Genomic DNA, 25,838 nt, shown 5'->3' with positions numbered 1-25,838 from the left:
GAAGGCTTGCTTCTGTGCACTTGTCGGCGCTCCTTTTTTTTTCCATCTCTTCCCCACACCATGAAATCAATAGGCCTGGACCCTAGCTCTTGTCCACATCAAACCCCTTCACAGCAGGACATGGCAGCTCCACACCCCAGAGAGAGAGGGAGAGAGAGAGAGCAGTCACACTCCTCTGTTTTCTATCAGGGAGAGAGAGGGAAGAGGGACCTTTAAAGATAAACCCTCCCGCTCTCTTTCTCTTTCTCTGTCTCTCTTTCTCTGCCTCTGAGGGAGGAAGGGAGCAAGGTAGAAGGTGGAGAGGAAGAGAGGGTTGTTGTTCTACATGTAGTCAGGGAGCTGTCAGGACCCTTTCTCTCAGATCCCCCCTCAGTTTCCCCACTCCTGCTCTGCTCCATGTGCCCATCAGCTCCGCCTGGGCTCATCGCTATGACAGCCCCGGCCCCCGCGACGTGCCATGTCACAAACCAAAGGGCTCCACTCCTCTCTGCATGGCACCTTGTGATCAAACCTGGCGCTGATCAAACCCTACCCGATCTCCTTACAGAAGAGAACAGCGGGGGGAAGGGGGGGCTCTTTGATGTCACTACAAACGCTGGTGCAGTCAGGAGGTGTCACACACACACACATGCATACACACTCATGAGCACACATGCACACATGTCATAGAAATGAATCAGTGCATTCAGACAGTGATTGAACAAGGGGGGCGTTCGCAAGCACCTGTCAGAAGCCATATCCGTGTCGAGAAGCATTCGAGTCAAAGTGTCGTGTGAACACGCTCAGGTGAATTATTAAAGCACAAGGTGATTTGTCTTGTCGTGTTAAACTGAACACACTCTGTGATCATAGTGTCATTATGAGCTGAGTTCAGGAAGCGCAACATATCAACCTGTTGTGTTGCATTAAACGGCTGCTTTTTATCAACGCCTGTGATGTTTCTGTTCTTTTAGTCCTACAGGTATGCACTGATTTCAAGCACTGAAGCGCCAGCAGCAGAATCTAACAGAATGCAACCCGATGTTCCGGCCCAAGGTAGCATAAATATTCCTGTTTCACACCTATGCAAAACTGCAAAAACCTAATCGACTGTTAATTGAAGCAGGAAAAACACACAATGCATGCACATGCTCTTGATCAGAAACAAGTATCTGAGAAGTTAACAAGTTTTTTTGTTTGTGTATTTTTAGCTCAGCACTCCTGTATTGGTTATAAATGGAAAATCTTAATCATTGAAGTTGTTGAATACCTCACAGTGTTTCATGCACAAAGACACTTGCACACACGCCTGCTAACTCCCAGCAGCAGCTTCTAAATAGGGATTTGGAGTGTTTCTGTGCACTTGTCGACTCTGAGGTGCCTGCGTGTATTTCCTCCTGTTAGACGATAAACAGCATGAGCCCGGGGACCGAGGGATGAGAGGAGAGAGGAGGAGGAGGAGGAGGACGCTGATGAAGACCCAGTGCTGCTCCTCCTCTTCTCTGCAGCAGCGCGTGGAGTCCCTACAGCGTCACATTGACATACTGCGAAGTGCCAGGAAAGATGCTGTGCGTACAGCCAGGGAGCTGCGGCAGGCCAATGAGAAGATCACGGCACAGCTCAACTCCCTCACCGAGAAACTCTGCAGCAGCAAGCAGCTCACACAGGTAGCTGGGGAAAAAGAAAGAGAAGGGTAAGGGGGGGAAAGACAGTCGTAAGGGTAGGGAAGTTTTCATATTTTTCTGTCTTTCTCTTTCTTTCTGTGGTTCTTTTGTATTTGCTGGGGGCTGGGGTGCAGCGGTAGCAGCTCCTTTGCCCTTATCATGCTTAATAAGTGTGGCTGACAGGCCTACCCTCGCCTGTGGAGGTCAGCACCACGGAGCAGAGGAAAGGAGGATTTCTCTCTCTGTCTCTTTCTCTCTCTCTTTCTTTCTCTCTCTCTCTCTCTCTCTCTCTCTCTCTCTCTCTCTCTCTCTCTCTCTCTCTACTGTTCTCTCTTTCCACTGAATGTTTCAACAAGCCAGTTCTCCGCAACAGTCTGTGTCACTAGCAGCTATATTTCTACACGTATGTGCGCTTGTGTGCACAGACACACACAAGGTGACTGCGTTATCACAGGGTCTGCTGCCACACACACATTCAGTTATTTAGTTCCTGCCTCCAGGTAGGAAAATCTTAGACACGGTGTACACAATAAATAAAACACTAAGCACTTTGGCCCCTAAACAGTATCTTCCCTGTCACGGCCCCTCTGTACACACTCATGTATGCATGCACACACACACACACACACACACATCAACAACACAGACACAATTGTTGACTGGCAGGAGGCCTCTTTTGGTCAAAGCAGACATAGCAGCAGCCAGCCGAGGCCCACTGGAGGCCTGATTAGGTGCATGTGTCTCTATCTATATGTCTATATGTCTGTATGTTTAGTGTATAGAATAGTACGGATTTATTGGACCTGTACACACAGGTCAGAGTGCAACCCCCATAGCGTTGCTACCCAGCAAGTGGCCCCTGTGTTCCTACCCTGACAGTTGATTGCCAGGGCCCAACGAGACCTCAGACACAGACACAGGAGTAATGGCGCACACACACACACACACACACACACACACTATTTTGAGTGAGTGGACAGAGAGGGAGTTGTTGTCTTCCTGTTTGTTTCCTCTTCCCTCCTGCAGTATTAATGCCACTCCACCAGAGAAAGTTGGAGCAGACTGACTGGCCAAAGCCAGGTCTTGTTGCCCTCTCTGGAAAGGGCAAGAGGTGATGGACTTTGGGCTTGTTCCAGCCGGTCCTGGCCAACTCTCCGTCCAACACTCTCTGCCTGTAATTGGCTTAGGACGGCCTCCACAGGGGCAGTCATGTGAGAAGTAGCATGGCAGTTTCACAGAGACTTGTTTGTGTTGTGCTGTCTCCTGATCCTTTGGTCATTCTGTCCTTCCTTTCTTCCTTCCTTGCTTCCTTCCTTCATTAAGTCATTTCTTCATTCCTTCCTTCCCTCCTTGCTTGCTTTCCCCCTTGCTTTCTCTCTTACTTTACTTCCACATGAGTGTGGATAGTGATGCAGAGTTGTATATGCGCTCAAATATGCCATCATGGAAGAAGAGAAGACGTGCTGAGATGTGTTGAACACTGTGCAGCCCGTGACATGAGAGAGGAATGGAGAGGCGGAAGAAAGGTGTGCTGTGCCGTGCCGTGCCGCGCTCTGCCCTGTCTGTGTCTCTGCCTAAGTGGAACATGTGTTCAACAGCATGGTGACACTTTCATCACTCAGTCACCACCAGCATCATGCTGTCCCCGCAGACCTCTCTGTCAGGAATAGAAAGCACAATGACTGTCAGAGCTGCACTGTCTGACCTACACACACACAGAGTGAGTGCAGACTGATCATTAAGTAGTTCCACCCGGTTCCTTCACTGTAACTGCCAAATGACTGAAAATCCTGACCCTCGTCGTTTCTTCTACATCTTTATCTTTAATAGTGTTGAAAAAAATTAGCAGTTGCTATCCAGAACTTTGCTTCCTTTTTTTCTGCTCCTCCCTCCCTACATATTCATCTTGTGGTGGCATAAGGAGCTTAGAGGAACCTCAGGTGACAGGTGAAGCGCACCAGCCTAATTCTGCCTCTCGACGAAATGTGCCGGTCACGCATATCATCCGAATACAGGATCATTTGGTTGGATTATCTACCTCGCTCGGTCCTTACCTCCCCGTTTACCTCGGTTTGCAATGGACTGTGACGTCTCGTCCCAGTTCCCCCACCTTATCTCCAAGTGTGGAGCGGCCTTCCCTCCTCCCTACATGTAAAGGGTTGGGATTATCACAGGATTAGAGGGGTGAAACAGACATGACTGACAGAACAAAAAGGATGGCACATGACAGAAGCATGCATCTTAATCCCTGTGACACATCACAGACGAGGAGAACTGGGAATCATATCTCTCTAGACATTATTTTAATTTAGTTTATGTTAGTTGTGCTGCATATCACATAAAAGGTTTGGCCAACAACAGCAATAGTAGTGGATTGGGAAGTACTAGTACAATAAGTAATTTATCATGTGTTGGTGACGTTGGGCTAGTGTTACTCTGGGTTGACTTGTGTTGAGAAACTTTAGCTTGGTTTATGTGTGCGTGACTGTGTGCATTCGTATGTGTGCTTGGGTGTGCTGGCTTGCCTCTTGTCTCCTTATTTATCCTGCTAATGATTGGGTATCACTTGGAACAGCATCGGTGAGACCACTACCCAGAGGAGAGAGAGAGAGAGAGAGAGAGAGAGGTGTCCTCTCTCCCAGCCTAATGGACCCCCAATATATCAGAGTCCATGTCAGTGTCATCTCTCACCAGGGCTGAAAATGGCCCGTGAAATCAAAGCCTGTCTTACAGGAAGTGTCATCAATGCCACTCTTAATATGTGCACCACTGCCACTGTAGCCATGGCCCCAATTTCTCTCTCTCTCTCTCTCCGTCTCTCTCTCTCTCATTCTCTCTTTCTCTCTCACACACACTCTGTCTCTCACTCTCTCTGGGGATATGGCATGTGCGTCTTCAACAGAGCAGAGGAAACCTAAAACAAGAGGGATTCTATTAAAAGGTGTCAGCCAGCAACCAGATATCAATAACCTCTGTGTATGCAGAGCAGAGAGTAAACCCCTGGGACTCTGCGGTTTCAAGTGTGTGTGTTGTGTTGTGTGTGTGTGTGTGTGAGAGAGAGCATTTACCACACGTGTGTGCAGCACATATCTTCCTGTATCATCTCTCCTATTTGTGCCATTAAGCATGCATGATGTTTGATATGATATCAGATCAGTTAATTGTGGCCGTATTGAATCAAACTTATGAAGGCGGGTTTCTGCCTTGCATTACCTTAATAAGCAGGCAATGAGCTTTTTTTTCACATGTGGTTAAAAGCGGTCGCTTCAAATGCTAATGTTCAGAATCACTGATACACTGTACGTTGTACATGATAAGCTTGTGACATTATTGTACATCACTCTAAACCCAACCACTCACCAAACGCTAAACTCCCTCTGTCCCAGAGTGCTCTCTGATTCTGCAGGACGGTTTTATTATGCATGCCAATCACAGTGAGAATTAGGCCCTATTGACTGGGCATCAGACTGTACATCTGTCTCCTCATTAGCATAAAAAGAGGAGTTTTATCACAGGCCAAATATTAAAGCAGAGCCTGCAGCTCTCCCATGGCTAGCACATATTTCAAACTTGTTGTCTTCACTTTGTCTCTACATTTATCCTATTCATGTATTGTGTGTTTAAAATAAAAAATACCTGTGAATGTCTGAGGAATTCACTATCTCCATTTTGTTTTTCTTTTCTCACAACACACATCTCTGCAGACTAAATGAGGGAAAGCTGGGTTTTGGCTGGACTCAAACTTTTTTGAGTAAGCATTGTTTCACGTAGCAGTAGCATGTCTCACATTACTTTTTAACTCACAATCCTCAGTAACAGAAATGTAGGCTGCTGTTTGTTTTGTTCAACCAATAGACACAGCTGTTGTTGTTAGTGGTGGTGGCGGTAGCCTAGCCCACTAATTCTGTCTGTCTGTCCATCTGTAGAAGCTGACCTGTGACCTGGCTGGTGTGGAGCAGCAGAAGAGGGTTCTGGAGATGGAGCTGGAGCAGTGGAGGCAGATCACGTTCCCCCAGCAAACTGCAGCACCACCAGCACCACCAGCGCCAGCAAAAGCAGAGTGCTCCTGCCAGGGCAAGGCCGAGCCCGCCCCAGCTAACCCCGCCCCCCAGGCCCTGGAGGCCGAGGTCAAACAACTCCAGGCCAAACTTAAGGTTAGTGGTTACTAGCTAGGGTTGCAGCAGTAGGGTTAATGAATCACCCTCATGCTTTGTAGTGCGCATCCTATGAGATAAATCTTGTAATAGTATGAAGTATTAATGATTGTAGTCATTTCTAATTTTGTGCACTCTGAGGCCTGAGTGGATGAATGACGGAAAAACACACAAAAAATAGAATTTTAAAAAGTCTGTTATTTACCAAAAGAAATTAGAGCATTCATATTGTTTTACACAAAACATCTTTGGAAACATTTTTATTTAGTCCATTCATTTTTATTTATACAGCGGAACCTTGTTTATCCATCCTCATACATTCACACTGACTGCTGGTACACCAAATGGACAAAAATATATTTTATGAATTTTTCACATTTTGGTTTGAATTTCCTCTCTGTTTCTGTTTTTTTACTGGTTATTATACAGTGCCAAACAGTCTACCAGTTTTGGAATATGTGCATTTATGCTTTGTAGTATTTTATCACACATCAATATTTCTCAGTCACCTAAACATTTCACTGGTTTGAACAGCCCCCAGTCCATGAGGGGTTTAGATTAGCAAGGTTTTACGCGATGCTGTTTTGTGTTCTTTTTCTCAGGAAACTCTGTCAAGGTTTTACTTCCAATTCATGTAGCATAAAAAAATTTAGCTCTTCAGCCTTCCAATTTACACTTAACATCACCTGAAATTGCACATGATTTCGACATGAATTAGCGTTTCTTATCATTTGATCTTATTATGGAGTGCCTGTCAGAAAGATGAGAAATGGGGAATAGCAGTGGAGACGTGCACTACATCATAGGGAATGAGGTGTGAGTGGTACCACAGTATTATCACCCTCTCTGTAGCCGGCTCATCAGTGTCACCGAGCAGATTGCTGCTGTCGTTACACACAGCCCGGGAAGTCATGTCAGGTGACAGCAAAAGGGAGAGGCGAGGAACACGCTGTGGGGGTGCACGCACTGAATGAGAGCGTTGTCAAAGATTGTACCAGTGCAGTTCCCACAAGAGACACGAGGCCCTTTAAACCAAAGCGAAAGTGCACGTTCAAATATCCATCAGTCTCATGATCAGAAACCGACCTGTAGTCATGAGCCACGAGTCTCTGTCTCCAGTGTGTATGTGTGTGTGTGTGTGCACTGCTCTGTACCTCTGCAAGAGACACAATGAAAAAAGAAAAATAATAATAGAGTAAAGCATTAAAGTGGTATAGCTTGCAAAAATCTCACCTAGGAATCTCCTGTTCAAATGCAGTGAAAACATATTTATTTATCAGTAATTGCTAACAAATATTATCTACTACGGTTGAAGAGGAATAAAATTATGCAACTACTTTGGCATGCCGTAGAGATGCAATACTACTTTAAATTTAAAGAGGCAAATTCATATCTAATGATTAGTAAATAAATGTGGACATTTTTTTTTATTCTCTATTGGTACACATACTATATTAATTCCTATGTTTTTCATATATTTTCCCCAGTAAAGGATATTCAGTGGAGGAGAACCGTAGGCCTATAAATTGTTATTTCTCCTAATTACTCCTCTCATCTCATCCACTTTGAAAAATACAGTTTCCCTCTTAACCTCTTTTAGCACCTTCCACCCTCCCGCTGTAACTGTAATGAGGAGGCATGCTGCGCCTGACCTGTCATCAGCCGTGTCGCAAAATCATCCCCACCCCCCGTCTCACACACTCACACACACTAACAAACACACATGCCGTGCGTCTCCCCCCTCCCCAGAGTACAGTGCGGAGGTCACGAGGCAGGTGGCGGCTAACAAAGCCCTGCGAGGCCAGCTCCTGGAGAAGGAGGACAAGCTCCGCCAGCTGCAGGACAAGTTAGTCTCACACTTTTCTCTTCCTCCTTTCTTCAAGTTCTCCCTTTGCCTCTCTTTGTTTCTGTTTCTCTTTTTGTTGCTCTATAGCTCTCTCATTTTGCTCTTTCTTTCTTTCTGCACCACTCTCTCCATCTCTTTCTCTCTCTCTCCTCTCTCTCTCTCTCTCCCTCTCTCTCTGCATCCTCGCGCCATCTCTGCAGCTCTCATCTGCAGTGTTTGATTCCACCGTGTGGCAGCACTCTGTCTGCTGCACTCCACATCTGCATCCTTTTGCTCTACCCAAATCATTTGCGTGTGCGTGTGCATTTGCATTTGCGTGTTTTCTGTATGCCTGTGCATGTATGAGCTCATGAGCGAGTTGAATAAAAAAAGACTGAGAGAATTAGTTTGCATGTGCGTGTGTGTGCGTGCGTGTGCCCTGTGTGCCATGTAGTGTGGTGTTGCTAATGTAGGGAGTTGATGTGGAATGCTGATCAAAGCAGTGTATTGATGTGTTGGTGTGCCGCAGGAGGATCATTTTGGCCCATGACACTAAAACCCACACAGCATCACTCTGGCCTGTGGGCCACAAGCCTAATGAGTTACATGGTTCACCTACTGTAGCACTCAATGCATTACTTACTTAAAATGTACAGCCATAAACGATTCACTCTGGGAAATTGGGAAAGATTTGAACAATGACATGAAAGGCATCATCTTTCTGCATTAGGATCTCATCTTTTGAACTGAGAAAAAGGTACAAAAAACACTTGGCTTTCCTCCCTCTCTTTCCCTCTGCCTCGTACGCTGTGTTGTGTCCTCTGCCTGCCATTCTCAATAATGCATCCAGGGCATGTGTACAATCACAGTGGCTATGTGTTTGTGTGTGTGACCAAAGCATAGCGGATCACAGCCAGACAGAGTGAACATCCCTCAGCTGAGTTTCCGCGACAGCCTCAGCCTCTCCTCAGGCTCTTGTCACACACACACACACACACACACACACACACAACTCGCCATCTTTCTAGCCTAGCGCTCCATTTGCCTCCATGGAGGGACCCCTTCTCAGAATGAAAGACATGTCTAGACGTCTCTGAAATATACATCTCAGCACACACACAGGAGCAAGGCTGCTTCGCCTTAAAGAAGAGAAGGGGGAAAAAAAGAAATGAATTTCAAAGTACACCGCATGTCCTCAGTCAATATCCGGCACTAGGGCCCTGCCTTATTTATGAAGCTGCTTCTTTCATCTTCAGCCCTGTTGTCTATCGGCCACATGCAACATCCAGCCGCACTTCATTCTTAACAACACACACAGAAATGTGCACTCTCTCATGCACACACACACACACACTTCAGACCACTGACGGTTATCATTACAATACACGCATGTTTGATGAACAATATTGCCAACAAGCGCAGAACAAAGGGAACAAACGTGCGAGTGATCGGGATGTAGTTTGAGGCTCTCTTTCTCTCTTTCCACTAACACTCATAAATACAGATCACACACTCAGGCAGAAGCACCATATATCCTTCATTCTTTTTTATCCGCTATTCTTTTTGGGGTGCAGAAGAAGTGAACATCTAAAATAAATGTTGTCGATCTAATTGCCATTAGCATTTGGGCAGAGGGAGCTGCTAAGGCTCTTATTGCTGCTCTCCGTCTTTAAGTCAACACCAGACAGCCATCTGAAAGGTTCAATATGGGTTTTCTCATTAATGGCCAAATCCATGGGGTAACCAGCCAGCGCTACCTCCCCCCAAAGTCCCCAGGCTAGACTCCTCTCTCATTTAATTTAATGTCACTCCAATAGGACAAGCTCACATTTATTTAGCCAGTCTGCCCTCAGGCGTTCATCCACCTAGGGAGACAGGGACATTTACTTACAAGAAAGCACTTGCCCTACCGTTGCGTCATCTGTTTATTTAAAACACACGAGCCATGATGCATGAGGGGGCTGAGAAATCTACTACATCTTCACAAAAAAAAAAAGCAAAAACCATATTAATTAGCTGCATCCTTATGATCTTTATTCTATTTGTTCCGATTCCCCACGGTATAGACAACCATGAGAAATGCTTCATATTTGCCTTTTATGAAAACAGAATAAAACATGCTAACACACTGAGCCCGTTTAAAACAAGGCCCACTGTAATGTGGCTCTGTAGAGCGCTGGAATATTAAACATGTCAATACAGCAGATTATCAAAATGGGAAGTGACACATGGTGCATGTTTGTAACAGTTAAGACACAAACGGCTTACAATACAGGGACCTTGCCTCTCTTTAGGGGAGTATTATCAGCATAGTACAGCAGACAAACAAACAACACTTTACCGAGCGTATTCCCTTCAGAATCAGTATTTCCCAAACCAAGTCCCCCATGCCGTTGGGTTTTTATATATGGCTAGTGTAACAATTAGCTAAGCAACAAAAATGATAAACAGTTAAAGACTTTATTTGTCTTTCAAGTAGTGTCACTGCCGATACAAATTGCCATTTGTCAAAAAAAGACTCCCCAGTCACACATAGTGCAGGCTTTCCCCCGCCAGAGCAGTTGTTCTAATATATGCCAGTTAGAATTATATATGCATCCTTATTTCACCCCCTCTCCCCTTCCCCAAACAGCATGCCAGTGTATTTAGTTGTCATAATGAGCTGTCATGCCTGATGCACTGCATGGGGACACTGTGCCTGCCAGTACTCAGTGTGTGCTCTCTCTCTCTGTGTGTGTGTGTGTGTGTGTGTGTGTGTGTGTGTGTGTGTGTGTGTGTGTGTGTGTGTGTGTGTGTGTGTGTGTGTGTGTGTGTGTGTGTGTGTGTGTGTGTGTGTGTGTGTGTGTGTGTGTGTGTGTGTGTGTGTGTGTGTGTGTGTGTGTGTGTGTGTGTGCGTGTGTACCTCTGTGTAGATGTTGTATGTCTGAGTGTGTAAAGTGTATGTTTGCATGGATCGGCATATGTGCATAGAATATATACTAATTTGTGCATCATACCATCTTTGTGTGTGTGTGTGTGTGTGTTTCCAGGGCAAGTCACGCAGAGAGGGACGTGAGCATGAAGAGGCAGCTGGTGGAGGACCTGAAGACGAGGCTGAAGTTCCTCCAGGAGACGGAGAAGAGTCACCGCGGACAGGTGGAGGAGCTGGAGAAGAAGGTAGAGGCAGCACGGTACAGCTGGCACCATCAGATGGCATTCAATTAGTCTGGTGCTCTTCTGCAGAATGACAGAGAAAATGCTGTGTTGCAGTGCTCAGCATTTCTCATAGCCTGGAGATTAAGTCTCCTGGATGACTAATGGGAACAGGAAACAATTACGACTACAGCTATTTACACTTGCCTGTATTTATATAATAGATGGTTACAGGTCACCTGACCTGACATAATAGATGGTTACTGGTTTGAATGAAACTTGAGATAAATGCCTTCAATATCTCTTCCAAAATAGAAATGTATTACCCCCCTCTTTTTTCACCCTCCTACTTCCCCTTCCCTCCACCTCTCTCCAGGTGAAGACTTTATCAGAGGAGGCCACCAACCGGAAGGCTTTCATTGAGTCTCTGAAGAGGAGGCTGAGTGTGGCAACCGCAGAGAGGAGCCAGTACGAGGCCTCCTGTACGAAACTGAAGGAGGACCTTGAGAAAAAGGTAGGAGACTGCCAGCCTGCCACATCTCACCTTAAATGTGTGATATGGAACATTTGAAATATTACATTAGAGTATAGATTTGTTTTATGCCACGGCACCATGGGCATCACAAGGCAAATTCAGGTCAGTCAGTGTGGCGTCAGATGCTTCACTCCTCTATACATGTGCACTGTCAAACTTTGTCCTGTTTACAGCACTTGAAAAAATCATTTTCTACAAATTATGTCTGTTCTTTATTGCGCAGTATTTAATTAATAAAAGGGAAGAAAGGTTGTATTAATTGTGAAAATTTTCTCCCACAGTCCTTTTCTTGTACTCAGAACTATATGTCATTACCACAAATGTGTCATGGGACTGTGCAGAATCTGTACTTGTTTTTACTGAAATAAAACATGTTTGGTCTCAGATGACCAGCAGTTCTGCCTGCTACTTGTCTCTACAGGAGCAGCGTGTGGAGTCTCTCCAGGCTCGCGTAGGAGCCGGCGAGCAGGCTATGGCTGCACTGGAACAGACAGCCACCAAGCAGATGGAGGGTTTGACCCAGCAGAGCTCCCAGGCTCTGGACCTGCTGCAGAGACGGCTGGGCCAGGCCTACTCCCAGCTGGAGCAGCTTCACGCTTTCATCAAGGTACTAGAGGGGCAAGGGATCAAAGGCCATGAAACCAGGGTTTGTACAGTCAAACTCATCTTAAACCACTGATATCCACTGACGTCAGTGTGTGTACATATATATTTGCGCGCATGTGTGTGTGTATATGTGCGCGCATCACATGCGTGCACACATTAGAGGGTGTAGGACACCACTGTCAGCATACTGTGTACCCAGTGGGAACGGGCACTGCTGTCTCTGTCTAGGCCTAATCCATCACCTTGAGGTGTGCGTGTGTGTAAGTGTTTGTGTGTGTGTGTGTGTGTGTGTGTGTGTGTGTGTGTGTCTGGCATGGACTGATAAAGACTGTCCATCAACTCTGCTGAGCTGACACCTGCCTATCAAAGGGGGGGAGAGTTTGGCAGAGATAGATAGAGGTGGCAGTGTATTTGCACACACAGACGCTCACACACATACATCAAGTAGCAGATTATGGATGCAGTTTAGTGGCTAATATCTGTTACTTCGAGCCTCACAAGCCAGAAAATTGTGCGAGTTGCTCAAACATTTCTTTTTCTTGAAGTATGGCTTGCTTGCATCTGAGGTGGACCGGATGGATTCCATCCTCAGCTTCCTTTTCTAAGCTCTGATTTTCCTACCATTTTTCAAATCTGCGCCCATACACACTCGTACACATGGCTGTACATACACACACTTGCACATGCATGCACTCAATCTTCACATAACAAAAAAAAACAAAAGCCATATCCCATGTAAAAGCACACACATATATAGACACGCATACAAATACAGTTTGCGCTCTGGGCTCTCCTCTCCTCCATTCCCATAACCCTAGGCTGGTGGGGCCATTGTGTTGTTGTTGAGGATTCACATCATTGTTTGTCTCCCCCTGGCTTCTGTGATCCCCTATAAGAATACCAAGCCCTTTGATTGGACTGCCTGACGTCCGGAGGAGATTTACTCTTGTCATGTATTGATCAGGACCAGAGGGCTGTGTGTGCGATTGTGTGTGTGTGTCTGTCTTTATGAGCTTGTGTGTTTTTGTCTTTGTGCCTGTATGTGCCTGTGTGTGTGTTTGTGTGTGGAGAATTTTTTTTTATTGTGTGCCAGCGAACCCTTTTGGCCCCTGCACACGCCGCAGGCCATAAGCACTGCTGTTGAACTGCTAAATAGTGGCCCTGCATGCAGTGACTACACCACGATACACACACCAGAGTAGCTCGCTTGCACAGTATATTGTGGCTTATCATCCTACTGAAAAGTACAGGTTTGTGCTCAGTTTGTGGAATAGAATAGAAATTTATGAATAAAAATTTGATCATTTGAAGTCATTATAGGTGTACTGTGAAATGCCGTTCCCTAAAACTACAAAAGTAATAACATGTTTACCTCTTTTTGTGATAAAAGACATAATTACATAATGATGCTCCTCACCGCAGTATGTAGGCTATGTGAACAACGGTAAATAACAGCTTTTTTTTACATCAGAGCCTACATTATCTAACAAAATTAAAGCATTTTCTCCTCAGCAATGCTCTTTATGTTTTTGAATGGCCCTTTGTGTCCTTGCATGTGTGACGTAGAGGGTCGGGGGGTAGCCAGTTATTAAAGAGGGTATGTTTTAGTTGCTCATCTGATCCCCATCTCCATGCCCTAATCCTCGTCCTGTCTAAATTGGCCCTCTGGCTACAGTGATTGTGGGAGTAGCCAGGCTAAGAGCTCCTGACAAACATACATACACACACACACATACAAACACACACACACACACAAGCTATTTGAATACATACATGGAATGTGTGTGTGTGTGTGTGCGTGTGCGTACATGTGCATGCACATGCTCATGGAAGAACATGTGTGTGTGTGTGTGTGTCTACTCCCCTCCCTTCCTTTGTCTCTCCCAGGGCTGAGAATGAGTGATAAATTCACCCCTTAATCTCTTTCTGGATTATTCCACATGCAGGGTTTAGGTCAATTGAATGTAACCCTTGACTAGCGACAGTGAATATCTATTAGGCTGTAAATAAAAGAATAGGATCTCCGGCTGTTAGTTAATGAGCTGTGTATTCCTTCAGGGTAAACACAGCTCTTAGATCACCAAAAAAGGGCTAAAGCTGCCTCCCTTTATCAGGAAATGGACGATGGCTGTGATTTCTGCTCCTGTTCTTATTCAATCTGTGCTATGCTGTTTATTTCACTCCTAGATAGAAGTGTTAGGCCACCTGTGAAAGTGGTTCTGCGGTGCTACCAAGCTGACAATTGAATGGAATTAAACTGTGGTCATACTTCTGTCATATTATTTTATCCTCTAACACCTTTTACATGAGAATAGAGACCGAAACCACAGTGCCATGAACTGACTTGCGTATATTTGATTTGTTGTGTTTGGTTGTTTTTTTTTTTTTTACATGGATGGGTTTTGTACAATGTGATCTCATTGGTTTTCAGACGCGTCTCATTTGAGTTTCTGTCAAAACTCCACGCGTTTTTATACGATGTTGCTAATAGCCAAATAGCAAAACTCTGCATATTGTCAGCTGCAAGTCTCCCCCTCCTCTCACAGCACTCTCCTGTGACAAGCAGCTCTGGCTTTGTAAACTGCACCTGGTCCACCTGTGTGAAATTAACCAGAGGAATGGAGATGTTTGCTGCTACTCACCACTGTCCGCATGTGATTACCCTTGTTACTGTAATGCACTTGAGTGTTTTCATATGTTTGTATTTGTGTGTTTGTGTGAGCGTGGGTGTGTACACTATACGCCTTACTTGTTTGGTTATTTTGTGTATTGTGTAAGAGCACGTTGCTCTTTGTTGTTTTTTTATTTTGTTTTTGTGTGCATGCTGCGAGCTCTCCTGTCTCCAGCTATCTCTCATCTGTCTATTCCAAGGTCAGCTTTTCAGCAGGCTTACAGGGGAATGATACAGAAGATTATTGCCTCGATCAATAAGCTCAAAATGAAGCAAAGGGGAGTTTACTTTATTGACTTTCTCGTGTACAGTGGCAGTTTTAACATTTAATTGTCTCTCTGTATTTAGAGCAAATTCCCATTTAGCGCCCGACAACTGTGCCGTCCCAGGCCTGCCTCGTCTCGCTCGCCATTCACTCGGGCACCATTTGAAACAGCTCCTCATAGCTTAATTATTAACAGTGTTATGCTGCCCTGTTGTACTGTGAGACATTCAGAAAGCAAATAAATAAATGAATGGCTGTATTTTCAGTAGCTCTCTCTGTCTTTCTCTCTCTGATGCATGATTCTCTGTCAATTCTGTGGAGATTTTAGCAAAACTTGGGGTGCGTTTGATATCAAAGCTGTGTTCCCTCAGCTTTAAATCGACAGGGCAAAAAACCCTCAGGTCCACATTCCTACAAGGGAGCGTGAGGCGAAACCGAAGAGAATCTGAGAGTGTCAAACTCAATATTCCTCCATAATGTACTAGGCCTCTCTGGCGCATGCTTGATCAATTTCATTTATTCATCTGCCAGGCAGAGCTATCCCTCTTGTTTTTCTACATCCATTTCATCACCCTCTTCTTTTTTTATTCCTTCTCCTCCCTCCCCCTTCAGGCCCTGGCCAGTGAAATACTCAGAGACATTCAAGAGGTCAAGCAGCAGTTGATGAAGAGGAGGAGGTGGAGGCAGGCCAGCGCTGTGGCAGCAAAGGGCGGCCTCTCAGCTAATTCCATGATCAAAGCCAAGTCCATCGCTGCCTCCATCCTCAATATGTCTGAGAATGACCTGGCAGACATGATGGACACTGACCAGGTAAGGCCAAGAGACACCGGATCAACATTTCATACAAACGCTAACTTGAAGATCCATAATAAGTCTAGATTATGCCCACAGCACTCAATGTACCTGTAATAGATTTCCTACACTCTGAAATCTCTAAACATTCTAAAGTTTTCAGGGGCATATTCATTCAGTGATTGCTCCAGAGAAATGGGAAAGACATTATGTTGTCAATACCTAGTTGTTGCTTTGGGTATCTTCTCTGTCAGTTGAGACTCCTCTATATGAGTGGCTAGGAGCCAACTTCTACTCATCCTCTGGCAACAGATAGATTACTTATCGTTGGTGTAGAATGGAGGTAAATATGGAGAAGCATTTGCCTCCTCTTCTTAGTTCAGTCCACCTGCATCTAACAGTATTTAGCCTTGGTGGAAATCTCTACTAGTGTCTGACCCTCTCTTATTGATGCATTGATATATGTGGGTGTGTAAGTAAGGGCAAAACATCAAGTAATTTTTCATAAAGGTGAACCACACACCTTAGCAGTGTTGCTAATATTGTACATAGGGAAGTTATAGTACAGCCGGGAAGGATGTGGCTCCACATTTAAATTCAGCGTTCTTGCTCTAGACGAGATGAAACACCTGTCAACGCCTGAAACACCTGTCGACTTGATATAAGATTTGATATGACACAAGTTGAATAAGTACAACTCTTTCTTTATGATGAAAGCCATCGTTGAAATGAAAACCTTTGCTACTGAGTTATCCACTTCCAAAAGTCTGAATTTTTACACTCTTTTTCCAACTTGGTGGGCCCTTTCTCTACCATAGATCATACCCAGGCTTGTCGTCAATTAACAGCTCCACGTTACAATCAACCTCCCATCCCTGGGGACTTCCTCCCATCTCTCACAAGATGAGAGAGGGTGCACTAGGCACTTACTCACACTTGAAACCAATTTTAGCCTCTTGCAGCCCAGCCCCACCCAGGGGATGACAGGGCACAGTTTCTCACTTGACAAAAAATCCCCCTCATCGGAGCTGAAACCTCTCCGGGTAGAACCACTCTCTTCTCCTCTCCACTCGTTTCCTCCGTCATGTTAATGGTGGTTAATGGCAGGATGCAGGGTCTCTCTCTCTCTCTGTGTGTGGTGTGTGTGCGCGTTTCTGTTGTGTTAATTGAGCGTTCGTGGATCACAGCGCTGTTGGGAGGGTAGGGACCCACTGGAGAATAGGAAAATGTTCTGTCACAGAGGGAGGTTAAGAGGTTTGGTGTGTGCGTGCGTTACCGAGTGTGAGTTTGAATGTCAGAAATAGACCCCAAGAGAGGTGGTTTGTGTCTGTGCGTGCATCTGTGTGTGTGTGAGTGTGTATCAGTGAGCAACGAGGGCCAGTCACGGTGTGCACTAATTGAAACTCCCACTGGACACAGTAAAGGACTGGGGCGGCAATATGAAGTCTGCGTCTATATCTAGAGCTCAGCCAACTGGGGATAGAAGTTAACTCAAAATCAGGTTCACCCTGCTTGGACCAGGCTGAGCTATACTGGTCTGGCAGTACATATGAGACTAGACAACATTGCGAACATCAATGTAAAATGGAACTATATGATCACTTTTTTGCAGCTTCTCTAGCACCCTCACTCAAAGTGTCAGGTGTATATTCCACAAATACTGTAGAGTGTGCGCTTTTCTTTGGATACAAGGACATGAAACATGGTTCTCAAAATGTCCCAGTAGTTTTCAACGAATCCAACGCATAGCCAGTTTATGTATTCACTTGGTTGTGCGATACCGGTGTGGTGAATGAGAGCTTGTGGCTCAGTGGGATTGCTTTAATCTGTTTTACTTTTAAATCAGAACACTCCGTTGCCAACATAGCTTCTTGCCCTTAGTTAGGCAACTTTTTCTTCTGTCAACACTATTTGCAGGAGAAGTTTGCAACTTTGTAGCATAATTGCACTTGTTTTTTAGACAGAAAATAAACAAAATAAGTTTTGATAGGGGAGCAACTCGATGGATTTTTTAATTGCAGGTATTTTTAATTCATTCAAATGAATTTGTCCTGGTAATGGTTACATTTTGGGAAAATTTGGGGACCAGCATAATTTCAAATGGCTATATGAATGAATGAATGAATGAATGAATGAACTTTATTTTGGTTGTTCACATTCAAAAAAAAAAATGTACATTTCTCGAGATTAAAATTATTATAACCAAAAAAGGGTTGGGCAGAAGCAATGCTTTTTTTTAGCCCACCCTGTACATTACATCAAACAACTCAACACACTATTATATATATATATACAGTATATTATTTCCTCCTGAGCAATGGTGTTGCTCTGTTGCTGCTTTCCTGCAAAAGAATCATAAGTTTTCCTGCAGGCATTTCACTGGTCAGAAATGTGGTCATAAGATCTATTTGTGCAACTGATAGTTTTAGACAGCACAGCACTGAATCTGGAAATACTCTTGTTTTCAGGGTTTTTATAGAAATGGGAATGGTGGCCACCTATTCTTTCTATTTATTTTTCAAAGCTCTGAAAGGCCTTTGTGTTATCAAGGCCAAAACATTCAGCTGCCCATACACACACACACACACGCGCGCGCACGTGCACACACACACACGCGCATACACACACACAAAACAGTGGGATGTACACAGATGCAGGCAAGAAAGGCATGTAAGTATACTCAAGCTCCAGCTTACCTGCTACACACACACACTATGCTGCACTATGCACACTGTTTGCCTCTCTCCATTCCATAGCATGCCACAGAGGACCAGAGAGAGGGTCGGCCGGCTCCAGGCTCCCTGGGCAACTTGTTGTGGAGTTAATGATCCAGCTGTAATAAGGCCATAATTGCCAAGCCAGTTTGTTTTGCACCTAATGATAGACGGAGGGTCAGTGCATTGTTATGCATCTACCAAGGGGGGACAAGCACACTCACACACTCTCACTCACTCACATGCACACACACACACACCTTCTTCACCCCTGTGGGAGGCACATAAGGCAGTAGTGACGAGAAGCCCACCGTAGAGTCTCTCTCTCTCTCTCTCACTCTCACTCTCTCTCTCTCTCACACACACACACACACACACACACACACACACACACACACATACTCCCTTGCTCTCTGTCTATCTATCTCTCTGTTACTCTATTTGGGCAGAAGTCACTAATGAGGCAGACATGGAAATTAGCCTAGCCCTAGTGCTATCACCAAGGAGCCCCCATTGAGGATACCAGGGAACTAGGGAGGGCCAGGAGGACACACACACACGCACACACACACTCTTTTCCCCTCCCCATGTCCCTGTGAGGCAGCACAAGGCTCGTCACATCATTTGGAGCAGCAGCACCTGGGGTTAAAAGAGAAGAGAGGCAGCACGTTAGTGCAGAGGTGTACATGGCCAAGCAGTCATGTTCATTAGCAGTAACAAGGCTACTACTCTGTTAGGTCTTTATACATGAGTAGCGTGCACACATATACTGGCCATTCCCTGCCATTTAGTCTCCAGAGAGATTCCTCAAGGTCCAGGATGATATGATGCTGAAATCTTTCCTGGAGCCGGAGACCCATAAAGACCAAGGTCATGTTACAGTGGCAAGTCCTCTCCATAAACATCTTCTCTCATCAAGGAAATGTTGTTAAAATGTGACACTGTTTCCAGTACACCTTATAGTAAAGTGCAGCTTTGTTACTCTCCTGCTTTTTCTTTTCTTTTTTTTATTCACTGTGACAAAGCCATTCTGCAGTTTTATACCAACAATATACCAGAATTCTGGATTCAGAAAAACAGCACCTGGTAATCCTGCTCAACGATTGTGTGCCCAGCCTTCTATGTTTTTTTTTCTTGTCGCCTCCATCCTGGTGTTGAGATTTATGTGATGTTGTGTTTGCAGGAGACAGAGGCCTGTTCAGAGGGTCCCAGAGACCAGGAGTGGCTGGAGCAGCTCAACCACATCCTCAAACAGAAGGTCAGGCCCACCATTGGCAATAATGATCACACATGATGCTCGTTCCTGCACTCATCTCATTCTCTTGTGCTATCTGTTGCTAGCTTTCCTTTACAGTGAAATATTTTAACAACCTAGCAAAGCTCTTAGCTGTGGTGCGGCTGCAGAGAAACTGTTGTACAATATACTGTAATGTTAATATTAAAAAGTTTGCATGCCATTGTATGTCGCTGGTTCCCAGAGTTTGAGATAATACAATGAAAAGTAAATGACTTGAGCACAGCGACATTTCAATCAATAGACCTTTAGTTACAGAACTTGCCTATTGTGTTAAAGAGCTGTGTACCTAAATGTAAAGAATCAAGAATACCAGTGGGCTTGAGTCATTTTTCTCAAGGTGTTCCCATTTTCTGGTACAGGTACTTGGAAAGGCTTTGGTCGCCAAATATAGCTGCTAGTTTTGGGTACCAGTTGCAACCAAATCATTTAGGGACCAATTTTAATCCTCTTGCAATCCATTCACAGGCCTTGTTCCAGTCTTTGGAAAAAAAAAAACTGCTGCAAAAGATAAAACAAAGAGCAGCAACTGCATACTCATGCTCTGTATGTGTGTTTGAGTTTCTGTGTGCACAGGCACTCGCCTGTGAGTGCTCTACTGGAGCTTTACTGGAGTGCTGTCAGTGTCTGCTCACTGTGATATGTGTATGATTGAGAGTGTTGAGTGTGTGTATGTGTGTCTTGTCTGTGTTCTTGTCAGCGCCTGCCGCAGGCACTCATGCGTCGCCTCCGCACCGCGACACACACCAGACACTGTTCTCTCGTTCCCCAGATCTTCTTCTGACCTTTCCACCTTCCTCCCCCCTCCCACACACACAAACACACACACATACACACATGCTGTACTCCACTCAATCCATGTTTTTCCCTTCTAGCTGGACAGCTCTCAGTCCCAGTTCTCTGTCTCTCTCTGCCATCCTCCACTGTCCCGCATTCCTCTCTCTCTCTCGCTCTCGCTCTCTCTCTCTCTCGCTCTGTCTCTCTCTCACTCTCTCTCTCTCCCGCGCTCTCTCTCTCTCTCTCTCTCTCTCTTTCTTTCTCTCTCACACTCTCTCTCTCTCTCTGGCTCAGACCCCGAGGCAGCTTGTTAGTGGGGAACTAAATATTGATTTGGCGGGCCTGTCGATGCCGGGAGAATGAGCTAGTGTCCACCAGAGACCTCGGCACCGGCAGCCTGCTATCGACGTTTTCCGTGGGCAGAAGAGAGGTGGGAGGGGTGGAGTTGGTAGTGGGGGGGAGTGGAGGAGGAGAAGAGCGAAGTATGACAAGGCTGAGACTCGCCCCTGGGTCCCTGAGGGGACCACTGGGACCACCGCAGTCACCCCCCCTCACTGCACCAGACTTTTTCTATCCCCTTTCAAGTCCATCTTGTTCTGTTTTTTTCTCATTTTCCTCTCTATCTATTGGTCTCCTCTCACTGTCTGCTTTTATAAACATTCTGTCGAATCAGGGGGACACCGGGCTTCCTGTCTCTCCTGCTCTCTTTCTCCCTGTCTCTGTCTTTCTCATTCAAAAGTTATCAGGCGCTGGTGTGGCATCTCACATATCAAGAGGAATGGCCATATGAAGACGTGTGTGCATGTATGTTTGCGAATAGAGGTGAATCTCCCAATGTGATGTTCGTAAGACCATACAGTTAAGGTGCCTGCACCATATTTGTCCAGTGATGCTGAGACGCGAGCATGTTCTTACTAAGGAAACGCAGGACAACAGATATACTGCATTGCCTCATAAGATCCCCCCTTGGCTTCTCTACTCTCTGTCATAGCTTATGAAAGGCTCGCCAAGCAGAACATCTGTGAAGTGAAATAGCCTGGCCTGTCACCCTGCCTGTGACACTAATAACACACTCCCCTAATAGTGATATGATCTTACCCCCCAGCACACACGCACACACACACTTCTTCGGATAAAAAGGCACAGAGACAGAAATAGACCAAGCGAGAGGAAAGATGAGAGAGAGATCCATGTCCTCGACTGGCTGGCTGTCACTGAAAGAGGATGAGGATGTGTCCGTCTGTGTGTGTGTGTGTGTGTGTGTGTGTGTGTGTGTGTGTGTGTGTGTGTGTCTGGGTATGTGTACATCTGCGCGTGTGCAGCCTCGTCTTGTCACTGTCAGTGCCTAATGGAGCTGCCAGTGGGACAGCACTTTATTATCTCAGTGGCCCTGTCAATAGCAAACCCATCACTCACTGTGTGTGTGTGTGTGTGTGCGAGAGAAGGAGAGAGTGTGTATGTGTGTATCTGTCTCTGTGTGTGGGCCATTGTTCGCCATCACTGTCAACCCCAGCCACATGTCAACATAACAAGGAAGAGAGACAGCCATGGCAAACTGGCAGAGGGAAAGAGGGAGAGGAGGGTGTTGTCAGCATCTGTACAGAAAAAGGAAGCAATAGAACAAAAAAGTGCCGAGATGTGACTGTGTGTGCTGAGTTACTGCTCCCTCCCTGCCGCAGCAGTGCCTCTCTCCAACAGGGCATTGGCGTAGATTTCCGGAGCCCCCTCAAAGCCGCCCCACACGTCCACTCAAAACCAAATGAAACATTGCATTCATTTCCTCCTCTCTCACCTCCACTGGTGAGTTAATGAAATCAAACCCTATGTCTCTCAGTAGAGAGCCACCATAAGCAGCGCTACATAGCCAGAACCCAGGGACAGGGCTATCTAATAATCATGAGCAGGCCAGGGGGGTGTACTGTATGGCTCCACCGCAACCCACCATGAATAAGGCCAGCAGTGAAGATGGAGTGTCCATGTGGGCCATGGGGTCCAGGCACCGGCCCGGGGAAGCATTGATTTAATTGCCTTTGGTTTATTTGTGGAGTCCTAATTATTGACTGGAGGTAGAATTTAATGGGCCAAGTCTTTATGAAGACAGGGAAATGACTGGCTTCTGCTGCTGGCCAATAATGAACAGGAGGAGCATGTGCAAGCACGCGCGTGTACACGCACATAAACACACACACACGTTCCCTCTAGATCATTTTTCAGACTCATTTTACACACACACACACATACCTATCGCAAGCCTCATGACAGCACAATAACATTTAAAAAGTCATCGACTCTGTTGGTTTCTTTATGAGAGGACAGTGGGTTGGTTTACTAGTGTGGGGCGGCGCTGAGGGCCTGCTAATATTTACCCCCCGATCACACCCCAGGGAAAGGTACAAGCATCACTTCTTATCAGCCTCCAAACTATAACAAGCAGATGAACATTACATTAATACAGTAGTAGAGACAAGCTGAACCAAGATGGGCTGGACTTGTTGTAAAGCATCAAACGTGTTTATGGGGCTGAAATAACGTGACACTAGGTGATATTGTAAATTCACTGCCTCCTGTAATTTCAAACCCTTGAAGAAGTGAGCGGAGGGGGGTGCAACTCACTGCTAGGACAATAAATGGCATCATTTACTTGAAGTTAAATAACACACTTCATTCACCTCGCTTCTCTTCGGGGCTTCTCTTCGAGATTTCCGGCCATATTGGCACTTCCACAGGGTATTACATTGTTAGCGCTCGGAATTAAACATATCAAAGGCTCCGTGCCTTGCAGTGCTAGTGTTCTGAGAAAGTTTTCTATTGTTGTCGGTGCTGGCAGGGTGAGGGGTAGTGTGTTGTGTGGCTCATTATGCCTCTGTAATGACAAGGAACAGCTCTGAGTCCCACACTTCCCTCTGAAGGAAAGTGACTCTAATTAAGCCTCGTTTAATGATTGAACTAATTAAATCAGCCACTCTTTCTCTGTGTGTGTGTGTGTGTGTGTGTGTGTGTGTGTGTAAGAGAGAGAGAGAGAGTGGAGGGGACTCGAGCTGAGCCTTTGTACTGTAAATGTGCCACTGGAACAGTGGTGGGGACTAGAGAGGGGGGGTCCCAAGAGGAGATGGGTGGTAGGGTTGTTGTTAATACCAAAGCACATTGTGACCTAGTCTGTTTTTTTTCCACTTGCATTTCACATGAATAGAAATACTTAATTTAGTTTGATTTAGTTTGTTCCAGTACTTTATGTTGTTCCTTAGTCATTGACTACTGAGGTGTTGACTTATAGAGCAAACCATAGCAAACAGCTAATTTCAGGAGACTAGATGGGTTGGAATAAGCAGAGTGAATATTCTTAAGTTATGATGTTATTCTGGAGCTGTAAGGTTACTGTCAGTCTGATCTTTACAGTTCACCCAAGGGTAGTCCTTTGGAACACAGTAGGCACTCCCTCTTGAAGTGGGCACAGAAAGAGAATTGATGATGAAAGTGGACATTTCCTCACTGAATAGATGGCTCCACTGCTAGAGTTATTGAATTCCCTTATTATGTCACTGAACAAACATGGTACGGCAATCATTTTTCCACCTTCTTGTTTTTATGTGAGAATTTGCTGCAGGTAAAGCCAGTGTTGTTGCTCTTACCTGCTTCCCAGTACAGTACTGTGGCCATTAAGCCATACTGTTAATCAGGAGCATGTTCTTGATTGCATAGTTCTGCCTAAAGGTTGCATCTCTTTTGTATGGATATCACCTTACTATATTTATACCTCAATTGTGTCTAGATCTCCTCATTTTTACACCTAATGAGTAGGAACCCGAAACAAAGACCCGGTGCTTTCCTGTGTTTAATCTAGGGTGTATTTAGGTCAGATCCCTAACAAATGCATGTTGCGCATAGACCTGATGTTTCCAAACAACGTATCAAGAAAAGGAGAGATTTTTAATTACAGTATTTGTGGCCCCAAGTGTCCAATTCCCTTTCATATCAGTCTCTAGTGGCCTAAAGGGGAGAAGAGAGAGGGATCTGCTCTGCTGCAGGGGAAGGTAATTACTAAGGAGAGAGAGAGAGAATAGGCTTGTCGGTGCTTTAGTGATTTTCTTACCTGAGCCCCTCTTTGCAAATGTGACATATTCATTATAGGAGATAATCAAATGCAAGACTATTTAGTAGGGTGCCTTTGTGCTTGTGCTTTTTTCTATTTATCATGTTGTTGTTGTTGTTATTCCCCCGTTTGATAAATTTGATTTTCAAACAAAAGTGAGAAGATCAAAGATCAGAGAGCTGTTTTTTTCCCTCTGTGATCATGAAAAGTACTGTAACTACTTCTCCCTTACCTTGAATAGTGGCCTAGATTGGAGACAGCTCATCTAGCTGGGGACAAAGAGTTATAGCAGGTGAATCCAGTTCCCCCATCGCACTGAAAATACACTTGTCATACCGGGCAGATGAGGAACCGTACCTTTTTTATTATGACATTTAAACTGTAGGGCACAAGAGGAGGATTGTTGTGATGAATAACCTCACGGCTATGATATGGTTACAGGTATACAGTTACACACACACACACATATCTGTACACATGTAGATATACACCCATCAGCCACAACATTAAAACCACCTGCCTAATATTGTGTAGGTCCCCCTCGTGCCGCCAAAACAGCTCTGGCCCGTCGAGGCATGGACTCCACAAGACCTCTGAAGGTGTCCTGCGGTATCTGGCACCAAGACGTTAGCAGCAGATCCTTTAAGTCCTGTAAATTGCGAGGTGAGGCCTCCATGGATCGGGCTTGTTGTTCCAGCACATCCCACAGATGCTCGATCGGATTGAGATCTGGGGAATTTGGAGGATGTTCCTCAAACCATTCCTGAACAATTTTTGCAGTGTGGCAGGGTGCATTATCCTGCTGAAAGAGGCCATTGCCATCAGGGAATACTGTTGCCATGAAGGGGTGTACTTGGTCTGCAACAATGTTTAGGTAGGTGGTACGTGTCAAAGTAACATCCACATGAATGCCAGGACCCAAGGTTTCCCAGCAGAACATTGCCCAGAGTGTCACACTTCCTCCGCCGGCTTGCCTTCTTCCCATAGTGCATCCTGGTGCCATCTCTTCCGCAGGTAGAGTAAAAGGAAATGTGATTCATCGGACCAGGCCACCTTCTTCCATTGCTCCAGTTCTGGCGCTCACGTGCCCATTGTAGGCGCTTTCGGCGGTGGACAGGGGTCAGCATGGGCACTCTGACCGGTCTGCAGCTACGCAGCCCCGTACGCAGCAAGCTGCGATGCACTGTGTGTTCTGACACCTTTCTATCATAGCCAGCATTAACTTTTTCAGCAATTTGTGCTACAGTAGCTCTTCTGTGGGATTGGACCAGACGGGCTAGCCTTCGCTCCCCACATGCATCAATGAGCCTTGGGCGCCCATGACACTGTTGCCAGTTCAC

The 25,838-nt window shown here is 45.5% G+C and overlaps 1 protein-coding gene across 1 annotated transcript in view; it reads left to right on the top strand.

Annotated features, from left to right (window-relative positions):
• cntln (centlein, centrosomal protein) overlaps nucleotides 1–25,838 on the top strand; it is an 88,276-nt gene that overhangs the window by 58,124 nt on the left and 4,314 nt on the right. Inside the window, exons 17-25 of the mRNA XM_071521928.1 lie at nucleotides 954–1,035; nucleotides 1,384–1,646; nucleotides 5,570–5,804; nucleotides 7,547–7,643; nucleotides 10,652–10,778; nucleotides 11,131–11,268; nucleotides 11,711–11,896; nucleotides 15,444–15,641; nucleotides 19,521–19,595. Coding sequence (XP_071378029.1) covers nucleotides 954–1,035; nucleotides 1,384–1,646; nucleotides 5,570–5,804; nucleotides 7,547–7,643; nucleotides 10,652–10,778; nucleotides 11,131–11,268; nucleotides 11,711–11,896; nucleotides 15,444–15,641; nucleotides 19,521–19,595 — 1,401 coding nt within the window. The remainder of the gene's footprint in view (nucleotides 1–953; nucleotides 1,036–1,383; nucleotides 1,647–5,569; nucleotides 5,805–7,546; nucleotides 7,644–10,651; nucleotides 10,779–11,130; nucleotides 11,269–11,710; nucleotides 11,897–15,443; nucleotides 15,642–19,520; nucleotides 19,596–25,838) is intronic.

Source organism: Centroberyx affinis, unplaced genomic scaffold (genome assembly GCF_046629955.1).
Source record: "Centroberyx affinis isolate AG114_WGS23_722 - 3 ecotype Tasmania unplaced genomic scaffold, CSIRO-AGI_Caff_v1 ptg000944l_1, whole genome shotgun sequence".
Taxonomy (NCBI): domain Eukaryota; kingdom Metazoa; phylum Chordata; class Actinopteri; order Beryciformes; family Berycidae; genus Centroberyx; species Centroberyx affinis.
The sequence above is the reverse complement of the archived record's forward strand: the minus strand, read 5'-3'. Positions and strand labels throughout refer to the sequence as shown.